The 19,752-nt window shown below is 42.5% G+C and overlaps 1 protein-coding gene across 1 annotated transcript; it reads left to right on the plus strand.

Annotated features, from left to right (window-relative positions):
- Positions 1–313: 313 nt before the first annotated feature.
- Positions 314–11,957, plus strand: fem1c (fem-1 homolog c). Its single transcript, XM_050050528.1, has 6 exons — positions 314–1,700; positions 5,833–6,002; positions 6,141–6,329; positions 6,763–7,274; positions 8,333–8,509; positions 9,897–11,957. Exons 1-6 carry the CDS (start codon positions 1,157–1,159, stop codon positions 10,159–10,161), a joined length of 1,857 nt encoding a protein of 618 aa, XP_049906485.1. The 5' UTR covers positions 314–1,156; the 3' UTR covers positions 10,162–11,957.
- Positions 11,958–19,752: the final 7,795 nt, after the last annotated feature.

Here is a 19,752-nt window from a genome sequence, read left to right on the forward strand (position 1 = left end):
CATGCTTCTTTTATCCTGTAGGGAGTGATATAACCAAGGCCATCAAGGTCAGCTTTCTCAGTTATAATATTTAAAGATATTTAATAATCTGCAAGATATAAAGGAAGTATTTTTAGATTCGTTTTGACGTTGATTTCTCTTTCCATAGTAATTATTTCTTTATAAAGTCCCAGGTACTAAAAGAGCAACTGTTCCCTTTTGTTGTTCTTTATTGACTACGTCACCGCTTTCCAGCTCTGTGATTGGCTGTTCACACGTCAATCACCTGCGCTAGTGGAGAAAAAAGACTGCGTTGGGTTTGCGATTTGACAGAAACTGAGTCGTGATCATCCGGTGGAGCCGTGGGTGGATAGCCTTCCCTATTTACCTTCCCCGTCGCCGAGATTACTGTCGTTGCAGTTTGCTGGGTGGCTTCATGGACGACTTTTATTCGCCGTTTTGGGGGTAACATCTCTGGCTTGTATCTCGACGTGTGTGTGTGGGAGTGTGTGTGAGAGGAAATCGGCTCGGACGTTGGGGATATCCCCTGATTGTTTAGCCGAGCCAGAGACCGAGCGTCGTTTACCACAGGCTAAGCTAACAGCAGCGCGGCGTAACGGGTGGGGGTGGATTTCTACATCTCGGCCCTCGGGAAGCTGAATATAAATAACGTCTCAGGAGTATGTTGTGGGACAATGACAAGCGCAAGAGGCAGAGCTAATGGAGACGAGCTTGTCGGAGAGGAGGAACGTCAGTGGATGAGTGTCGGTTGAACGGTCGATAAAGAGGGGTAAAGTAGTTGAGCTAAGCGAAGCTAGTCGGTCGGCTACATTGATCGAGGAAGTTGACTAGCCACCTTGCTAACTCGGCGACAAATGTATTACTGGACCAAGGGTCGTCTCAAGTGTTATTAATCGATTTAAAGATTCACACAAGAGGCCAGTGATGCTAGTTTTTAAAGCTAAAGTTTAGAAAACACACATTCTTATTGGCTTTTTAACCAAACACGCTAGCTAACGTCAGTTGGTTACTGTTAGCCAGTTAGTCGGAGGTTGTTGTAAACAAAGGGTCCCGAGCTCCACCTGTCCACAGCAACATTACACCTCGGGTTGACGTTGGCTGGTTGTCTCACGGACATCGTTGCCTTTTTATTTAGCAGTGACACCCACTCTCAGAAATGGATTTAAAGACAGCAGTGTTTAACGCAGCACGGGACGGTAAGCTCCGGCTGCTTCAGAAACTGTTGGAGAACAAAGATGGACACGAGGTGACCAAGCTGATGGGTGAGAAGACAAACGGGGCCACCCCGCTGCTGATGGCCTCCAGGTACGGCCACCTAGACCTGGTGGAGTACCTGCTGGAGTGCTGCAGCGCTCCCGTGGAGGTCGGTGGGTCGGTGAACTTTGACGGGGAGACCATCGAGGGAGCGCCCCCCCTGTGGGCAGCCTCTGCGGCGGGTCACCTGAAGGTGGTCCAGTCCCTGCTGGGCCACGGAGCGTCTGTGAACAGCACCACCCTGACCAACTCGACACCGCTGAGGGCAGCCTGCTTTGACGGCCACCTGGACATTGTGAAATACCTGGTGGAGCACAAAGCTGACCTGGAGGTGGCCAACAGACACGGTCATACGTGTCTCATGATTTCCTGCTACAAAGGACACAAGGAGATAGCACAGTACCTGCTGGAGAGAGGCGCAGACGTCAACAGGAAAAGTGTGAAAGGTGAGTGGGTAGCACACTCACAGCTATCAGCAGTAAGTGACACACTTTATTGACATGGTCTCTGACCCTGAGAAACCTGATTGATTCAGCACTGTGTATTTTAGAGCTCAATATGGTTTGAATGTCCTATTCTGCAGTAGTGTTGCCAGACAAATAACAGATCAATAGATAATAAAGGTATGTCAGAAATGCCCACAGGTAAAATACCCTCCAAACATCACAGGTGACTACACACACTGAGCTAAAGACTTTACCGTAACCTGCAGGAGTAGTACTATTGGATAATAACAGAAGCATTTGCTTGTCTCCTTGTGAAATGACTCAACACAATAACATGAACTTCTGGTTTCACAATGGAAAGCTGTGGTGATGTCAACGTCACTTTGGACCAATCCTGTGGGTGTGTCATGAGCTCTCCTTTTATCATATTTCATGAATACATAAAAAACATTGTCCATTCATATTTTAGGGAATTGTTTTATAGGAGATTGCAGACCAAAGGGTTGCTTGCAGAGAAAATCATGAAAGTGATATCCTGCTTTAAATAATTTTGTGGATCATCAAACACCACTGTAGACGTGTAAGAGGCCTGGCAAATGTTCAATGTATTGCTCCTTCCTTCTGGAGCACAGCTGCGGTGGTTAGTCTGAATTCAGGTTTGTATCAGTGGATTTAAAAAATGACCAGATTTCATGATTGCAAAAAAAATCAATCAGTCCTTAGAAATATTTCAAACCACAGACAACTTCACCTCTGTGTATGGTGTTTGTGTTAATCCTTACACAGGACTCTGTCAAACTTGCACTAGTATTGGTTTTCACACACCTCCTATGCTTCATAAGTCAGAACCGTGCAGTTATAGCTTGTCCTCGGCTTGCTCAATGAACCCCCCTTTAGCTCATTCATGGTTGATTCTAAATTAATCGACTCTAGCCAAAACACCCATGTCAAGACACTTCGTTCTCCTGACCAGAAAAATAGCAAAAAGCAGGTGCTTTTTTGTGCACAAACCAGTGCTTGTGTTTGCAAGTGAGCTTGCCACTATATCATGTGTGGTGATTGACATGGAAAATAGTTCCTAGCCCAGACTATTGCCTTTCCCACAACAGCTGAACCAACAGGAAGCAGTATATGTGTAATATTAGATATGAAGTGGCAAATTTCCAAAAACAATGGACCTTGTGTTAATGGAGGAAGGCAAGCAAGCAAGCGAGTTAGAAAAAAATGGTCAGGACACTACAATCACAGCTGATTTGAGCTGCTGAAAAAGCTGCGATCAGCTTGCTTCCTCCTCAGACAAAACAACACTTAGCCTAGTTTATTAAACTCCCTCAGTACAACACCTGTTATTGAGGTGCCCTCCTGTCTTCGGCTTACGGTAGTCTAAATTCAGTCTGGAAGCGCATAATGAGTATTCAGACTAATACTTAAGGCTAGGCACAAAGGCTTTGGAGAGGATTTCCTAAGTTTCTGGATTAACTTGTTTTGGTAGTGGAAGTGAATTTATCATCCAGACAAGCCAAGCTCAACATATTTCATTCACCAGGTAAAACTGTTATCATATTCCCCCAGAAAAGGAGTCAACTTCGGTGGCAGTAGGTTTTAAAGAAGGTCCAAAAGAGGCACTGTGACAAATTTATGTCAACATGATGATTAAGTAGTATAATATTCCTTTGTAGCAAACGTTATTTGATATCCCAAAAAATATTAAAACAAAATCACTTCTCTGTTTTGAAAGCATTCAGCCATCCAAAACCATAACAGCAGTGTTAAACAATTTGCTGCAGTATTAACCCAGATTGCCTTATTCATTTCTAATAAACTAGATGAAAACTGGCTGCGCTGCTGTGCCCAAGTTTTCTTTGTCACGGCGAGGGTAAGAGTAAAAAAAAGAATCGGATCAGTGTAGTTTTGGCACAAACTGCGGAGTATAAATAATGGTTAATCCCTGGCTAACCCTGTTTGGTCTGGTCTGCTTGAATATGGATTAGCCGTAGTGTCCTGAGAGCGATAAGGCTAGACACAAGTGAAAGCACAACAACATTACACAGAAGTGTTGAAATGATAGTCTGGTGAGGATAGACATGAAGTGTCTTGAGGTGTGTTGGACTCATTTACCTAAACATTTACTTATATATGTTTTGTTGTTCTTTGTCATTCAGTCTTCCCCAGGAGTACTCAAGGCTAACTGTAGGAACAGCCATCTTAGGAAACCGTATTTGTTTACATTGTTTTTGTGCGATGATTGACCCTGATTTCCAGGGCTGTGTTACCTATTTTAAAGAAAAGTTTGCAGGACAAGGACAGGCAAGACATGCCAAGGCTTAGTAGTGTTCTACCTCCAGACGTTTGCATCCATATAACAGCTACTTGTCATCAAACCATATACTTAGGTGTCACTCAAGGATTTGTCTAGATGCATAAGGTCTTTCTGCTGTCTGAAATGATGTCGGTCAGCAACACATGTACACTGTCGCTGTATTTAAAATTACCCAGTTTCAGTCTTAATGGTATACGTGGCCAATTTTCAACCAGCTTTATATCAAAATAATATGGGTAGCATGTGCAAATGAACTGTAGTAAACCCCCTCCATCTTAGCAGCGCCTAGATCTCCCTGTTCATCTCCCAGCTCAAATTTAGCATCATCTGTTGGATTTTCAGCGGCTCTAGGGCTGTTGCTCAAACTACAGCTTGTACTTAGGCATTTTTGTATGCCCGCCACCACAGACACAAAGAGCATAGAAGCTGAGAGAGACAGAGAGCCCCCTGTCTGTCTCTATCACACTCAAACCAAACTCAGATTAAATGGTAAAACTAGGCAGTGCTGATCAAATATAAACATGTATATATTAGATTCTGTTACTCTATTGTCTATTTTTTGTTAAAAATGTCTTCAGAAACATATTTTAGTACACTGTGTGGCTGTAATGTGACAATGTGTAAACAAGAAGCGAGTCTATACTGTTTCCTATATTGTAAAAGCCAAGGCTGACAAACAGGTCAATGGTGAAACTAGGCAGTGCTGATCAAACATGAACTAGGTTTACATTTCTATGTTGCCTATTCCTCATATAAAATGTTTTTTCAGAGACATTTTAGCTTACTATTGAACTGTAATTCGAGATTGTTTGTCACCAGCCAGTCACCATATTGTTTCCTGTGTCAGAACTGATAAGCTAACGTTTTGTCACCCACCAGCTGGAGCGTTTATTGTTTCCTCAGATTTTCCACTCAGCTCGTATGCTGCGTCAGCACTGATTGCAAGTACAGAAGCTGACATTGTCATTTTGCACATTCTCATTCAGGAAGTATCAGAACATTAATACATGTGTTGTGGTTAAAATGTGCTCCATTATGTGTTGTTGGCTGTTAAGAACATCACAGTGTCTTAAATCTCACCAGGTTTTGCTTATGATTTTAGACACCCACCATGTGAAGGCAAACAAACAACTTAAGACCATTTAAAAATGTTGGACAGTGCCAGGACTGGGCATATTATTTAACCAAGCATTTTCACACTACACCTGCACAGGTTTGCAGCAGCTGAGCTGACATCCCACTGGGAAGCTTTTATTTAACACTATACTAAAACTAGAGGCAGCACGGCCTGCTTTTTTCTGTCTGAATGAGTGATGCTGAGAATCATATGTACACACTGCAAGCATGACAGGTTTCACATAAATGGGTAAACCATGTGTGGAAGTGAGCATGTAACAAGCATGACTCGATGGCAGCCTCCACATTAATCCTGATATCAACTGATCTGCGGCCATTTTGAATATATTCTAAGAGAAACGACAGTGTGCAGGATAAACAGCTGTACTTCTGGCTTTGCTGTAACTCTCTAGGTCTCTGTGTAGAAACTGTAAGACTTGGTAAATGTGTTTTTGTTTTTGTTTGCAAACCAACCAGTTTCCCTAAAAACCATTTCTGCTTTATCCACAATGCAGTGGCTCAGCTGGGGGTTCCCACTGGTTGTATAGCGTCAGTATAGGCCACAATTGCCTCTTTCTCTTGAAGTATGAATATATGTTCTTCAATTCAATTTCTGTGAAGACCATCCAGCATTACGTGTTTATGCTGGCTACTTCTGTAACTGAAAAGTCACCATAAATGTTTAATTGTTCACAGGCAACACAGCACTTCATGACTGTGCAGAGTCGGGCAGCCTGGAGATCATGCGGATGTTGCTGCAGTTCGGAGCATCCATGGAGCAGGACGGCTACGGCATGACGCCCCTGCTGTCCGCCAGTGTCACAGGCCACACTAACATTGTAGACGACCTGACGACGCACCCACAGGTCAGGGTTTCTGTCACTTAGAATAGAGAGTTTGTCTGCATATATGTATGTAAGGCTCTAGCATTGATATTTTGAATATAGTCGTCTTGGAGAAATTTTTAAAAATATAATGGAAAAAATATCTTCCTTCTTCTGCAGACAAGTCACAAAGAGCGCATTGATGCCCTGGAGCTCTTGGGAGCCACGTTTGTTGACAAGAAGAGAGATCTGCTCGGAGCTTTAAAATACTGGAAGAGAGCCATGGACCTCAGGTACATGGACAGTAACAACATTGTCCACAAACCAGAACCCAAGCAGCTGATCATGGCATACGACTACGCCAGGGAGGTGAGTGTCAGTTGGAGTCTGTCTTTCCACCCAGCACCATCCCACAGTGATCCTGCATTGTATTTAATGCTCTTGAAATATGTTTTATTATTGCTGACGTGGTCATAAGTTGGTAAAGGCACGCAGAGTGTAGCAGGGTGACTGCTTATAAATTCCAAAACCTAGAAAGTCACACTCTAGTCTTTTTGTATGAGAAACAAAGGCTGCAAATTTTGGCATTTACTATAAAGAAATGAAACAAAGAACCAGATATTTAAGACCATGCACAAAGGAAACAAAACAGATAAATATATATACAGTATAATACACTGTGAACCTGCTGCAGTAGCCCACTGTCAGGTCTAAGTTAAATTTTGCTTCTGAAAAGCATGATTTCATCATACAGGGAAACCATAAACTGCCTCTTGTCTTGACCTTGTAATCCTCCTCCTAGGTAACAAACGGAGAGGAGCTGGACGGGCTGATATCTGACCCGGATGAGATGCGCATGCAGGCACTGCTCATCCGTGAAAGAATCCTCGGCCCACAACATCCAGACACTTCTTACTACATCCGTTACCGTGGTGCCGTCTATGCTGACTCTGGGAACTTTGAGCGCTGCATCAACCTGTGGAAGTATGCGTTGGACATGCAACAGACCAACCTGGACCCCCTCAGCCCCATGACGGCCTCCAGCCTGCTGTCGTTCGCCGAGCTCTTCTCCTTCATGCTGCAGGACAGAGCCAAAGGGCTCCTGGGGACATCGGTGTCATTTGAGGACTTGATGGGGATCCTTTCCAAGAGCGTGTTGGAGATTGAGCGGGCGGTTAAACAAAATGGACCGATGCCTCCTGACCCTGCCCAGCTCAGCAAGGCCCTGTCAATCATCCTGCACCTCATTTGTCTTTTAGAGAAGGTGCCCTGTACTGCAGAGCAGGACCACTTCAAGAAGGAAACCATCTACAAGTGAGTTCATGTGTAAATTACTTATGTTGCCAACAATTTGTCTTCAGTGTGGAAACTTGTCTCAGTAATTTTGCAGACAGGGGTCATTATGTGTGTCTGCAATGCAAAATAGGGCAGTTTTGAGTGAAATGCATATTTTTGTGGCACTGATTTTCTTTAACCTCATTTCTAAAAATGTCTTTTTCATGCCCTGCCTTGTATTTGCTTTGGTAGTGTGAACTTGCACCAGTCAAAGCAGCTTTCATATTCTCCTTTTTCAGCAAATAAGAGTGTCAGTTGAAGTAGAGGTGGGCGATGTATCTTTTATAATCTATGTATCACAGCTTGTTCCAAGTGGGATGTATAAAATGACTATATCGCAAATATTGAGTGCACATTGTCACATCAGTTTTTTAGCCACCGGCTTAGGCGTTTTGCTCTTTTCTTTGGTTCTCTCCCTCTCAGACACAATAATGGAAAAAAAGAGCTACAAGTGTGTGTTTTTATATCTGCAGGGCGCCACACAGCAACCATTTAGTCGCATTTTGCAATCATGGAGCACCAGTGCGACTTGCAAATATTAATATAAGCTAATTGTGAGCTAACTTACATCTAACTGTTGACTGGAAGCTTCAAGTTCACAGCAAAAACATCAACACTTCTGCCTGAGACGAGCTGGGTGCTACAGAATAAAAGCACCAGCGGTTTTGCTCAGATTGATTTGATGATAACAAATCTTTTATTCTAACGGTGCTTCATTTACCTTTTATTATAACAGTACTTTATTTAACGTTATTTTGACTGTAGTTTATTCAGTAAATTTGTATTTCAGTAGTCTACAATAGGAGGAGATTACAAAATATTGAAATAGATATAGTGTATCACGATATTATTCATAGGCCACATCGCCAGACCTTTTGTAAATTTGTGTCAATAGTTCAATCAAACCTGAAGTCCTCATTGTCAGGTGGGATGTAGTCCAGTCCTTCCTCAGTGCTGTCACCATGACAATTGTAGTTCATTGTCGCCTTGTTGCTCTTCTTTGACTGAAAACTTGACATCTTTCCTCATCTCTCCAGGTTCCTGAAGCTCCAGCCGTGTGGTAAGAACGGCTACAGTCCACTACACCTGGCAGTCGACCGAAACACCACCTGTGTGGGTCGGTATCCCGTCTGCAAGTTCCCCTCCCTCACAGTCGCCTCTATCCTTCTTGAGTGTGGGGCAGATGTGAACAGTCGCGATGAAGATGACAACAGGTCTGTTTTTGTTTTTATTTATTTGTTTAAGCTCTCATAATTGTTCTTTCTAGGGATGTCAACAGTTAACGGATAATTGGTTTACCACTGAGAATATTTTTGATTGGTTACACATGTCAGCCTCTAGCTTGATTTTGCTACTCTTTAGTTTACTGCACTGCACACAACCCTGGTCTGGTGGGAGCTAGCTGTGCTTCTTATTCAGCGATTACTGCTACTATTAACATCCAGACCCAACAGTGTTGCTAGGGAAACATTGTGCCCACCCTCCGCTCTCCCCCTAGGTTGCCCCAGTGAGTAAGCAGCTCAATTTTGAGCCGCAAACCACTTTTAACATTGTGAACTAGATTATCATTGTTGGCTCAGCACTGTAGTAGTGTTAGCACGGCTAGTGGTGCTAATGCATGTCAGTTAACAATGCTAAAGGGGTTTTGCAGCTCAGAATGAAGCCTCTTACTTACAGGAGCTAGCTGGGGGCAGACCGAAGGGTGGCCACCATGTTTTTGCAGCAGTGCCGCTAGCTAGCTCTCACTTGACATTGGGTGAGTTTGTATTTCCTTGGATGGATAAGGAATGACCCACCCTAATTTCGCTCTGATTGCCTTGGACTCAGGTTGGTTGGGTTGGTTATGTTGAGGCAAGAGGAGTGGGACTGGTTAAGGTTAGGGTAAAAATATCAGGGTAAGGCAGAGTAGGGCAGGCCATAGCTTGGCTATTCAAGGAAACGCAACTTCGCCAACCTGGATGGTGTGTCGTGCAAAGCAGCCACGGCTAACGTTAGCTAACCAGTGGAGACTAGAGGTTAGACAGTCTGTACTATGTTTCTGGATGTTAACACAGTCAGCTGGCTTTCTGACAGCAGAGCAAACAGAAAATAAAGTAAATGTCAAGACTTTTGCATCACAAAATATTTAAATTTCACCACCTATAAATGTATAGAACTTTGAAATGCAGTGCTAAAGCTCACTGAGGTAATGGAGTGCCAGACTACAAGGAAACACCTCTGTATTTCACACCATTTTGTGATGTTTTGTTGAAAAATTACCTGTTAAGGGGTGTCTGACTATCAATGCCAAATTTACTGAAACAGACATTCCTAGCTCTGTCACTGTCATCAGGGGTTTTAATTTTTTACCAATATTTCTGTCAATAAAAAAACAACATTGACAGAAATATTGTAGATTATAGATATTGTAGAAAGGGTTAGAAAGAACATTGTATTTCTTTTGTTTGTAAAGAGAAAAGTAGATAAAATTCCTAAAAAGCTCCTAAATTGCATCATTATGACAGCCACCAGTTAAACAAATAGCATGAACATGTCCAATGATAACAACATGTTTTGTAGTATAATCAAATTGAGGATCTATTATCTTTTCCAACCCACCAGCCCCCTCCATATAGCCGCATCCAACGGCCACCCTGACATCATGAACCTGCTGATATCATGCGGAACTCACTTTGACAGCACCAACGCCTTCCAACAAACGGCCTGTGACCTCCTGGACGAGAAGGAGCTGTCCAGGAATGTAATCCAGCCCATTAACCACACCACGCTGCAGTGCCTGGCCGCCAGGGCCATCGTCAAGCACAGCCTCGATTACCGGGGAAACATCCCTGAGAAACTAGAGGCCTTTGTGTTGCTCCACAGATAATGATCGTGGAGGAGGGGAATCGATGGACGAAAAGAGGAGGGGGTGTGATCACATCGAGTGGAGTGGACAGACTGAGGAGCGTCATAGTTCAAGGCCTGACCCACGAGGTGTTTGAGGAATGGAAGGACACAGTGTTGTGGGTTAGGTTTGCAAATTCAAACTAGAATATCAGAGGAGAATATGAACTTGAAGATTAGTGTGATCAAAAATGTCTTCATTCAACCAGGATAAACTGAAAAATGATCTGAGGTGAATGGAGGAAGGAGTTTTCTTCTTCTGTTTGCTCTTTGATGGAGCCACAGCTCTGTAGTTCCATCTGTGGGGATGTATTACGAGTGGATTGCAACATGGACAAACACAGTTGTATCTCTGGATGAACTGAGCACGGGGTTTACATATTTTTTGCTTTAGAAAAATTTGATTTTCTTTTTTTTTTTTTTGCATATTCCACTATGCTATTTATTGAATGAAACTTGAGAGATTTTTCTCCATGCTGGCTCCAACCCAGCCTCAACTTTGCCTGCGTCTCTCTTCTAAAAATAAGGATTGAGGCATTTCTACATATGCTGGGACTTCAGGTTATTTTATTTTTTTGTTTGTCCCATCACTGTTGCCAACAGTCATGGACCCTTCCTCAGTTATTATTAGGTTCCTCTTTTTTTGTACTTTTACAAAACATTTAGTTATTGTCATGCAACTCTGGATATCTGCCAAGTAGTGTGGATTCTAGACTCATTCGTCGTTCCCTCTTTAGTGTATAACAAAGCTTTACGAGAAGGGTTTAATGTCTGCGAACACCATAAGTGCTTTATTCTTCCTATGCACAGGCTAGGCTGTTGGAAAGAGAGACTGTTGTATTCTGTGCCGGCACTTGTCTGTGCAATATCTCTATGAGTTTTTGTGTTTACCTCATTGCTGCCGTTTCCTTCAGCGTCCCCTTCCTTCACTCAGAGAAGGGAGGGGACGCAAAACCATTGTACTGATTGTTGTAAGAAGTGTGAATGAATTTGAGTGACTGTGTATGTTTGTCTGTGTGTGAGTGCCACACAGTGTGTTTCATGTATGCAGAGTGTTTTTTTTGTTTTTGTTTTTGTTTTTTTGAGCTTACACAAATTATTGAGGACAAGAGTTTGAAGTGGCGCTCATCGAGATTCCATAATGCACATGACTGCCACTAAAACCCACAGCGGCCAAACTCAGTGTCTACAACCGCTGGAGTGTGCAGGCTTGTACACAGAAGTGACCTCTTAACGTTTGTACATGGCCGACCTTTAAAATGCCATCGTTCTTTTAATAATCATGATCAAAAAGGAAAAAAAAATCTAGGTAGGTTACCAACATTGGCCCACTGTGCATGTGCAGCAGCAGCAGCATATCAACCAACCAGTCACTGCAGAAAACCTTTCATGAGAACTCCTAGACTCCAAACCAGACTACAGCTAGGATAGTTCTGCTTGTTTTGTACAACCGTCGTCCAATTGTATGAGAGCTGAAGACACAGATGAGTGGAAGGACGCCTTGACGTACAGAATAGTAAAGCTTTGTGAATTATCTTGTTTGCACATTAGCTTCTAGATGTGTGGGTTGAAAAAAGGGCTTTTCATAATTCATAGGATTTCATATTGCAGTCTATTTAACCTGACAGTTCAAAACCAGACATAGAAAATGTATGAGGACTCCCAGGGCAACTTGATTTGAATCTGCACTTTACTACAGCGGAGTTTAAGATTTGATATGGCATTAATCAAGTTCATGTCTTAATAACCAGTTTGACAATAAACCCATGTTGCACTTGTCTCCTTGTCCGAATGTCTTTTATTTCCTTATTCTGTCTGTTTGTGGGGCTTTTACTGGAGTGTCAGAGAGTCCTCTGAACGTCATGCAGTTTCAGGGTGTTTTTTGCTCCTGTCACATTTCTTTCACTGCAATATATCGCTCCTGCACCTCTATGGAAACAGCACAATCATGACCAGATTAAGGGGGGACTCAGAAAGGTCTTTTGTGCAGGATTACACAGTTATAATCCCATAAATCATCAAAAAAACATGTTGAATTTCTTTATTTTACAATAGTTGGAGAAATAGAATCTTTACAACATTTTGTGTGTGTGAATCTAAAGGTGTTTTCACATTTAGTTCTCTTTAAACAAACTAAACTCACCAAGTGCACCAAAAAGTGGACCAACAGAAAGGGACTCAGTTCTTTTTGTGTTCACCTTGTCAGTTCATTTGAAAGAGGACTCGGTTCTCTTTCTGGTCAGCTTCAGCTCTGATGGGGCCTCAGTCCTTTTTCTGTTCACACTATAGCCTGTACGTATATAATATATATTGACAGTTTTGTTTTTAATTTGACGTGGCACTGCAGTGCAGGTATAAAGCCTCTTGCTTTCAAACTTAAAACTGGAGGAAAACCTTAGCGTTTCTTTGCTGTAGACTGATGTATTCTACATTCCACATCTGGAGACGTGCAGTATCTTCCATGGACCAAACTGCGCCTCAACCTGTGTCCTTGCAAGCGACAGGCCTACGTGGTTCGGTCTGTCTTTTTCAGGCATCCCAGTGCAATAGCATGTGATGTAGAGAGCTAAATACAATGGCAAAGACCAAAGCAAACCTGGAGTGCTTTGTGTTCACAAGGCACAGGTAAAGTGAACCACACCGCAGACTTGAGGTGGTCTGAGTTCAGTTCGCTTCAGAGGGGTCTGAGTTCTCAGAGTGTTCACATATGCGCAAAAAAATGCTGAGTCACCACTCTGAGTCAGTTTAGAGGGCTGAAAAGGACCAAGTGTGAAAACACCCCTAATGAACACAAATCAGGGCTGCATGGCTTTACCTGGCGCGGCCAAGAGTGACAATGGAAAAAGTTGAGTTGTGGTTTCAGTTGAGTCATTAATGTCCTCCCTGTTGCACTGAGGAGTGCAGAATTTAATGTTTTTGTACAGGATCTGGCCAGTGAATTTTTGGTCAAATTTTAAATGAGACAGGTAGAATAAATTTTAAGCTTAGATTTGGTTGTTTTTCCTGACAGAAGTGTATAAACTGTTGAAAATGTTGTCAATAATTGTATGTTTTTACAGTTTCGGCCTATAAAAAGTGGTGTAATTTGGGCAGTTTATTTAAAGAAATCTTTCCCATGTATCTTTCCCATCAGGAAAATTGCATCTCATAAAAAAGTCTGCTTTTAAATCCTGACTGAAATATATATAAAACCACTGAAAGACATAACTTTACGTGTTACAAACCTATCTCACAGCTTAAGGCAAAAAGCAGCTATTACCACAAGTTACTAGTTGGTATTTCTGCTTCTGTGCCTGTTGACTATTTCAATCTGATAGCTTTAACTGGATTTCCAGACTGTTCTCGTCCATTCTCCTGCTGCTCTTACTGCAGAGTCACTGAGCAGTGGACTCAGTCCAGACACTTGAGCTGGGAGCGGGAACACAGAGGACCCCTCTGGACTGGAATGTGTCCAGAGAAACCTTTGACATTGCAGGAGGGGTTGCTCATGTTGTGCATCCAGTCACTTCCAAGAACGGTCCCAAATAAAAACATGCTGATTTGTGGCTTGTTTGTTCAGTGCTCGTTCCTTACGGCAAAAAAAGGAACATCAGTGCCTGACTGGGTGTTCTGCAGAGAACATGGGACTGTGTTTTCCTTTGTTGAGACATTATCAGCCCACTCAGTCATAAGAACTAACCAAATAAGAAATCAAAAAATGAAAAACAGTTTCCATCTTATTGCTGAGCACAGACATCCCAATAACTGTCCTCAAAAATGCCATGTGTCCAGTATTTTTATGATAGTCATAAGGTTTATGACCAAAGAGACTGTGCTTAAGGACAGCTTCACTGGCATGGCTGTAGACCGTGCAATGTTGTCTTTTCATTGGAAATATTCATGTAACAAAATCAACAAATGGCAGCCTCGTCCTTTAGGCTGTTTCTCTGTTGTTAGGAACCTTTGTTGTGGTTTATTCTCCAGGTTTAAAGATGATCCTAGTTGGTATTTCAGTTTGAAATATGTCTGGATCGCTAACAAGGTCAAATACAAAGGTGAATTAAAGGAGAAATTTCCCACTTTTTATGTGGCTATCCAATCAGTGTTGATGGTAACTCTAGTCAGCTGAAGCAATAAATTCCTGAGTGTGTGCTGCACTGACAGAGAAGATGAGTTTATGTGAGATTTCCTTTTTGCACAGCTGTTACATGCACCAGGATGCACTGTGGTCAAGCTCGAGCCCCAAATACTTCCCAAACCTGCCCAGCACGTGGAGGTGGGCATTTCAAATGCAGCTCTGTTTTCTGAAATACGTTATGTCACTTTTTAACTAGAACACAAAAAAACATAAATTGAACAACACTAGTTTTGTCAACAACAAACATGCCTTAGTGTCTCGTGCTTGGAAGCTGTGTATCATCACCCCAGCTAAAAGCTATTTCTTTGTTTGCCAAAACATAGGTGGGTTAGGTGACAAAAATACTCACTCATTAATCATCTGCCCTCCTGGCCCTGCTGGCCCTGGTTGTCTTTTCCAGTTTTTCTTTGCGATCCTGAAGAAGGTGTCTAGTGATTTTCCAAACGACCACAATTAATCCAGCAACCAGCGACAAAATGAAACTCTGCTTTGATTGTAATAAACCCTTAATTTACGGACATGAGATGTGAAACACTCGACTCCAGTGGGTGCCAACTAGTCCAGCCACGGGGTCCAGATTTATCCAGGGTCCACAAAATTTAATATATTCAACATCTGACTTGCGTTTGGCCATGTTGCTGAGCTACTTTGCTGTCTCTGTCCGATGTTCACTCACTCTACATCAGGAAATGGCAGAATAAAAGCTTGTATCAGAAATTCACTGTTCTTCAAAGTACAGTGTGTGTTTTTTTTTACAAACTTGACATGTTCACAAGTCATTTGTGGCCCTTTAGGAATGGACCTGTAACCTTCTTTTGGATCACAACGCTGTTTATCAGCTGATGGCGAAGCAGCAGCTCTCAGTCATTCTACGGAGGCAGAAGAAAAATAAAATGACAAAATTGGCCCCTTTCCCCTTAAAAAAACAACTGGTGACATAGTCAGACAATCGTCAATGTCAACATCCAACATGCAGCAGAATGACTCCATTTCTGTTTGCTTTTGAGAGTAATTCGCAGTGGCTGTTCGATCTCGGCAGCTTAGGTTCGGCAGATGTATCCTCTTCCAAGGCTAACATAGCTGCAGCCTCCGTTGTGGTGCATTCTTTGTCCTCTCTCCGCTGCATTTCTGTGGCTCTAAAAAATACCCTACTTCAATATTGAGTCAGCCAAAACACAAGTATCCTTCTCTATAACATCCTTTGCAGTCACATTAAATTATTCCATTTTCGCTGTTGGACACTCAGCTAGTTTGCAATGCAAGCCAGACATACATGTCTACAAGTCTGTCTACATCTCGTCAGCGTGTGCAGGTTTGGCGGGATCATGGCTTCCTTTCCCCGCCATGGACCTCAGACCAGGGGGCTCAGTCTGCCCAGCAACGAGACCTGAGCTGTTACCCCAATTGGCTTTTCAGGGTTTTCTATTGATTCTTGGAGGATTAATGCACCATTGGGACGGCAGCAAGGAGTCGGACTCTACAGCTGGCCCGTCTGCATCCTCTGCTGTTGGCTGGGAGGAGGAGGGGTCTGTTTTGAGTGGCATGTCCCCAAATATCCAGAGGCTGAAAGTACAAATCCAAGCTCTTGTTTCTCTGAAGAAACAATGACGTCAGTGGTTTGCAAAAAAACAGCTGATTTTGAAGCTGCTCCCAAAGACACAGAAAAAGTTATAAAACATGGTGCTTGTCACATGATATCGCTAATTCAGACAGATGAAGATCAGGCTGAAAAACAGTTAAGTTGTCCTTTAACTTTTTTCCCCGCCCCTCCCCTCTGTCAGCGAGGATCTCACCACCTGTTCCCTCCACATGTACAGCAACAGCAGTCGGTCCCAGAATGTCACACCTATCCTATGTTCACCGATGAGTCACTGCCAGGATCTGAAGCAAAGTGGAGAGTGGGAATTTCTTAATGAGTCACGATCACTGTAGGTATGTGCGTGTGTGTGTACGTGTCTTTGTGTGTGTGTGTTTGTACTGGGCGGCTGAGGCTGAGCAGAGCAGGTTTGGGTAGATATTTTTTACCATCTGCGTGGGTCATAGCAGAACAAGAGTCCATTTTGTGATCTGTAAACAAGGATTCTGTAAAACTGTTGGGACTTTTTTTTCCAAAGCAGCACTCTAACAAATGTCTACAACACACAGCCACTTGAAACCATACTGTTACTCTTACATAACAGAAACAACAGAACCATGACTGCAGAGAGCTCAGATAACCCGAGAAAACCAAACTGCAAAGAGAAAAATGAAAAAGATGGTGCAAACAGGATACTTTTTGATGTGTTTGAGTTCATGTGGTTTACTGAGGAGTGTCATTGAACTGTGCTGTTTTGAATTATGGTAACCACACCCAGGATTACCTGCTAAAAATAGCACAGACACAATGAGTTGAAGGAGGACACATGATTATTTGTCTTTACTCAGTGTGAGGAGTAACACATAACTGGGAACTCTATGAGTGGGAAAATTAATCTGACTTCACCCATATCTCTATAACTCTTCTGTCTTTCCAACCTGTTACCTCAGTTAACCCATTTTTCCTCCAGCAGGAATCTTAACATCTCTCATTGACAGTAATTGTGAAGTATACGCTGTAGGTGTTTCTGGGTCTCGGTGGCTGGAACAAGTCGAGGCTTGTTACAGCACAGTGGAAAGCATGTGAGTGTTCATGTGGCGCAGCAGCCACACTTACTCTGACACTGGAGGTTAACAGTGCCGTCAGCTCTGTGGGGAACTAGATGTTGACATAATGAGGGAGAGATTAAAACGGGTGCGACGAGAGAAAGGAGTCCAGCTGAAATGAGTTGTAGGGAGGCTGTTTAAAAGCCAGATTTTCTAGAAAAATCCCTCGTCAGCTCAGCAGGGAGGGGGTGTAGTGAGTCAGAGGGTAGCCCGTGAAGTCCCAGTCATGAAGTTGGCGAGAATCTACCTTGCTGCACTGTCTTTGAGTAAGATACAGACTCCTTACCAGCTCCATAAAGAGGGTAATTCTTTGTTTTGTGTGAAAGGATGGACAGGACATAGTGGATATTATACATAGGCAGGAACCCCAAAAGCCCCAAAACAATAGTTAAAGGATAGGTTTAAATTTTTCTCTAAAATTTGCCTTAAAACAATAGTAATATCATCCTGAGACCCAGTGTCTTCATATGAGGACATCACATTTTTGGTTTACTTGACCTTATACTTTATTCTACTGAACTTAGACCTGTTGTTCTCATTCGTGGACACTTTTTTGTGCCATCTAGTGGTAGTAAGAGCACAATACACTAATCCGTGTAAAAACAAGATGGCAGCCATCTCTGTCAAGTCAGTCTGCGGCCGATCCTGACACAAAAGTGGACAAGGTCCAAAACCTGATCACATTTTATGGTCAAAACTTGTTTATGTATAATTAATAATGATTGTAGTTTGATATGGCAACAACTTTGACCAATTTTAGCAACAGTAACAAGTTAAGACACTGTTAATTAGGAAGTACTCATTTGAAGACATTGGGACTTTATTATCATCTCCTCTGAGGACATTGGAACTTCATTGTTATCTTGTTTGAGAACATTGGGACTTTAGTACCGTCTTTTTTGAGGACATTGGGACTTTACTGTCGTCTCGTTTGAGGACATTGGGACTTTATTGTCGTCTCGTTTGAGGACATTGGGGCATCATCTCATTTAAGGACATTGGGGCATCGTCTCATTTGAGGACATTGGGACTTTATTGGTGTCTAGTTTAAGGACAATGGGACTTTACTGTCGTCTCGTTTGAGGACATTGGGGCATCGTCTCAATTGAGGACATTGGGACTTTATTGGTGTCTCGTTTGAGGACATTGGGACTTCACTGTCGTCTCATTTGAGGACACTGGGACTTTATTGTCATTTTGTTTAAGGACACTGGGACTTTACTATTGTTGACAATGTTTAGTTTTTTTATACTTATCAGGTCCTATTGATGTCATATAGCTAGGAGCAATTGAAAATGCATACCAAACAATAGTTCAGGTCTCAGGAGGACATACCCAAAAGTTCATAACTTTTTGTATACATGTAGGTCCCGTGAATATTGTAATAATAATGTGTGGTTATCACAAAATCCCATGGTACACCTGGATTGGCATCATGGCACACCAGAGTGCTGAGGCACACCATTTGAGAACCACTGCTTTAGACCCAAACATAATAAAGTCACTTTACAACATACCGCACGGTCCTTTGTTTGTGAATGTTTTTTTTGGCCAACAAAGGGGATATATGTATTTGTGTGTGTATAGATGCTTCAACATATAAAACATGAAATATTTCTTCAATTGGTGTTATAAAGCTTTATGGTCATATTTTCTGTCACTGTCATCATCATGTGCGAGTTCACTTTGTTGCCAAGGGAAGACTTGACTTTTTTTGTTGTACAGCAGTGGGGTCTGTGGGAACCTAAACAATTAACAAAACACAAGGGTTACATGTATGAGTGCACACCACACACAGCCCTCACACACCGTACACAAGGCTTCACATTATGGCTTATTTTTCATGGCCTTTTTGGCGGTGCTCCCAGCTCAGCCTACTTCTGTCCTGTCTATATTTAGGGCGTAAGAATGCCCTGTTGGAAAGCTGTCCTACATTAAGTGTGCGCCTCCATCTCTGAATACCTGCATGTGAACTCGCCTCAGACACCTTTCCTTTCCCCGTGCCTCCATCCGTCTCCACGTGCCAATCAGTCCAGTTCATTTCAGGTTGTATCGACATGACTGACAAGCAGAGTGATGCCAGAGCACGTTCACGAGAGCAGTAACAATCATGAATAAGACATTAGGCCTATTGTCTCTTTAATGTTGTATGACTGTGTCTGTTTATCTATCTGTCATTGTCTGTAGGTGTCTGTCTGCCACCTCCTCCTCCTCCCCTATTTTTTCTCCTCTTCTCTGTCCTCCCTTCTCTCTGTCCTTGGTCACCACCGCAGCAGGAGAAACTGCTGTCTTCTGTAGGGTTTACATTTTTGCTGCTTTTTTCTGGATGAATTTATCAGATCACGACTCAACAAATAGTTAACTCCCACCTTCATTTCTACAATTAGAGGCAAGAGAAAGATTTTTGATAAGGAGGAGAGCATTTTCTTCATAGGAAACATATTGATATATTTGAGCTTATATGGTATATATACACCCAAAAACCTGAGCAAGGTACATTCATCAAGTTTTATTGTGAATATTTCAGGCAGAGACATAAAACTAAACTGGGTAAAAGCATAAAGTGCAATAAACGAGGCATTTGATAGCACCTTGGGCCAGAGCTGTAGTCCAGTCTCGGAAATACTTTTTTGAAGTCTTGCACTTGTCTTGGTGTAGGGCTATTGAGAATTTGTCAAGTTGTTTCCCACTGCTGATTCAGGATCAGTTGTACAGAGCATTGCTTGTTACTGAATCATCCATCCATCCATTTCCATGCACTTACCAAAGCTGGGT

This window comes from Epinephelus moara, chromosome 8 (assembly GCF_006386435.1).
Source record: "Epinephelus moara isolate mb chromosome 8, YSFRI_EMoa_1.0, whole genome shotgun sequence".
In the NCBI taxonomy this organism is placed as follows: Eukaryota; Metazoa; Chordata; class Actinopteri; order Perciformes; family Serranidae; genus Epinephelus; species Epinephelus moara.

What these genes read in the sequence shown, in the direction of transcription:
- fem1c (XM_050050528.1), top strand. Translation starts at nt 1,157, where the DNA reads ATGGATTTAAAGACAGCAGTGTTTAACGCAGCACGGGACGGTAAGCTC. An exon ending in CAACAGGAAAAGTGTGAAAG is followed by an intron (nt 1,701 to 5,832) that starts GTGAGTGGGTAG and finishes AATTGTTCACAG; the next exon opens with GCAACACAGCACTTCATGAC. An exon ending in ACCTGACGACGCACCCACAG is followed by an intron (nt 6,003 to 6,140) that starts GTCAGGGTTTCT and finishes CTTCTTCTGCAG; the next exon opens with ACAAGTCACAAAGAGCGCAT.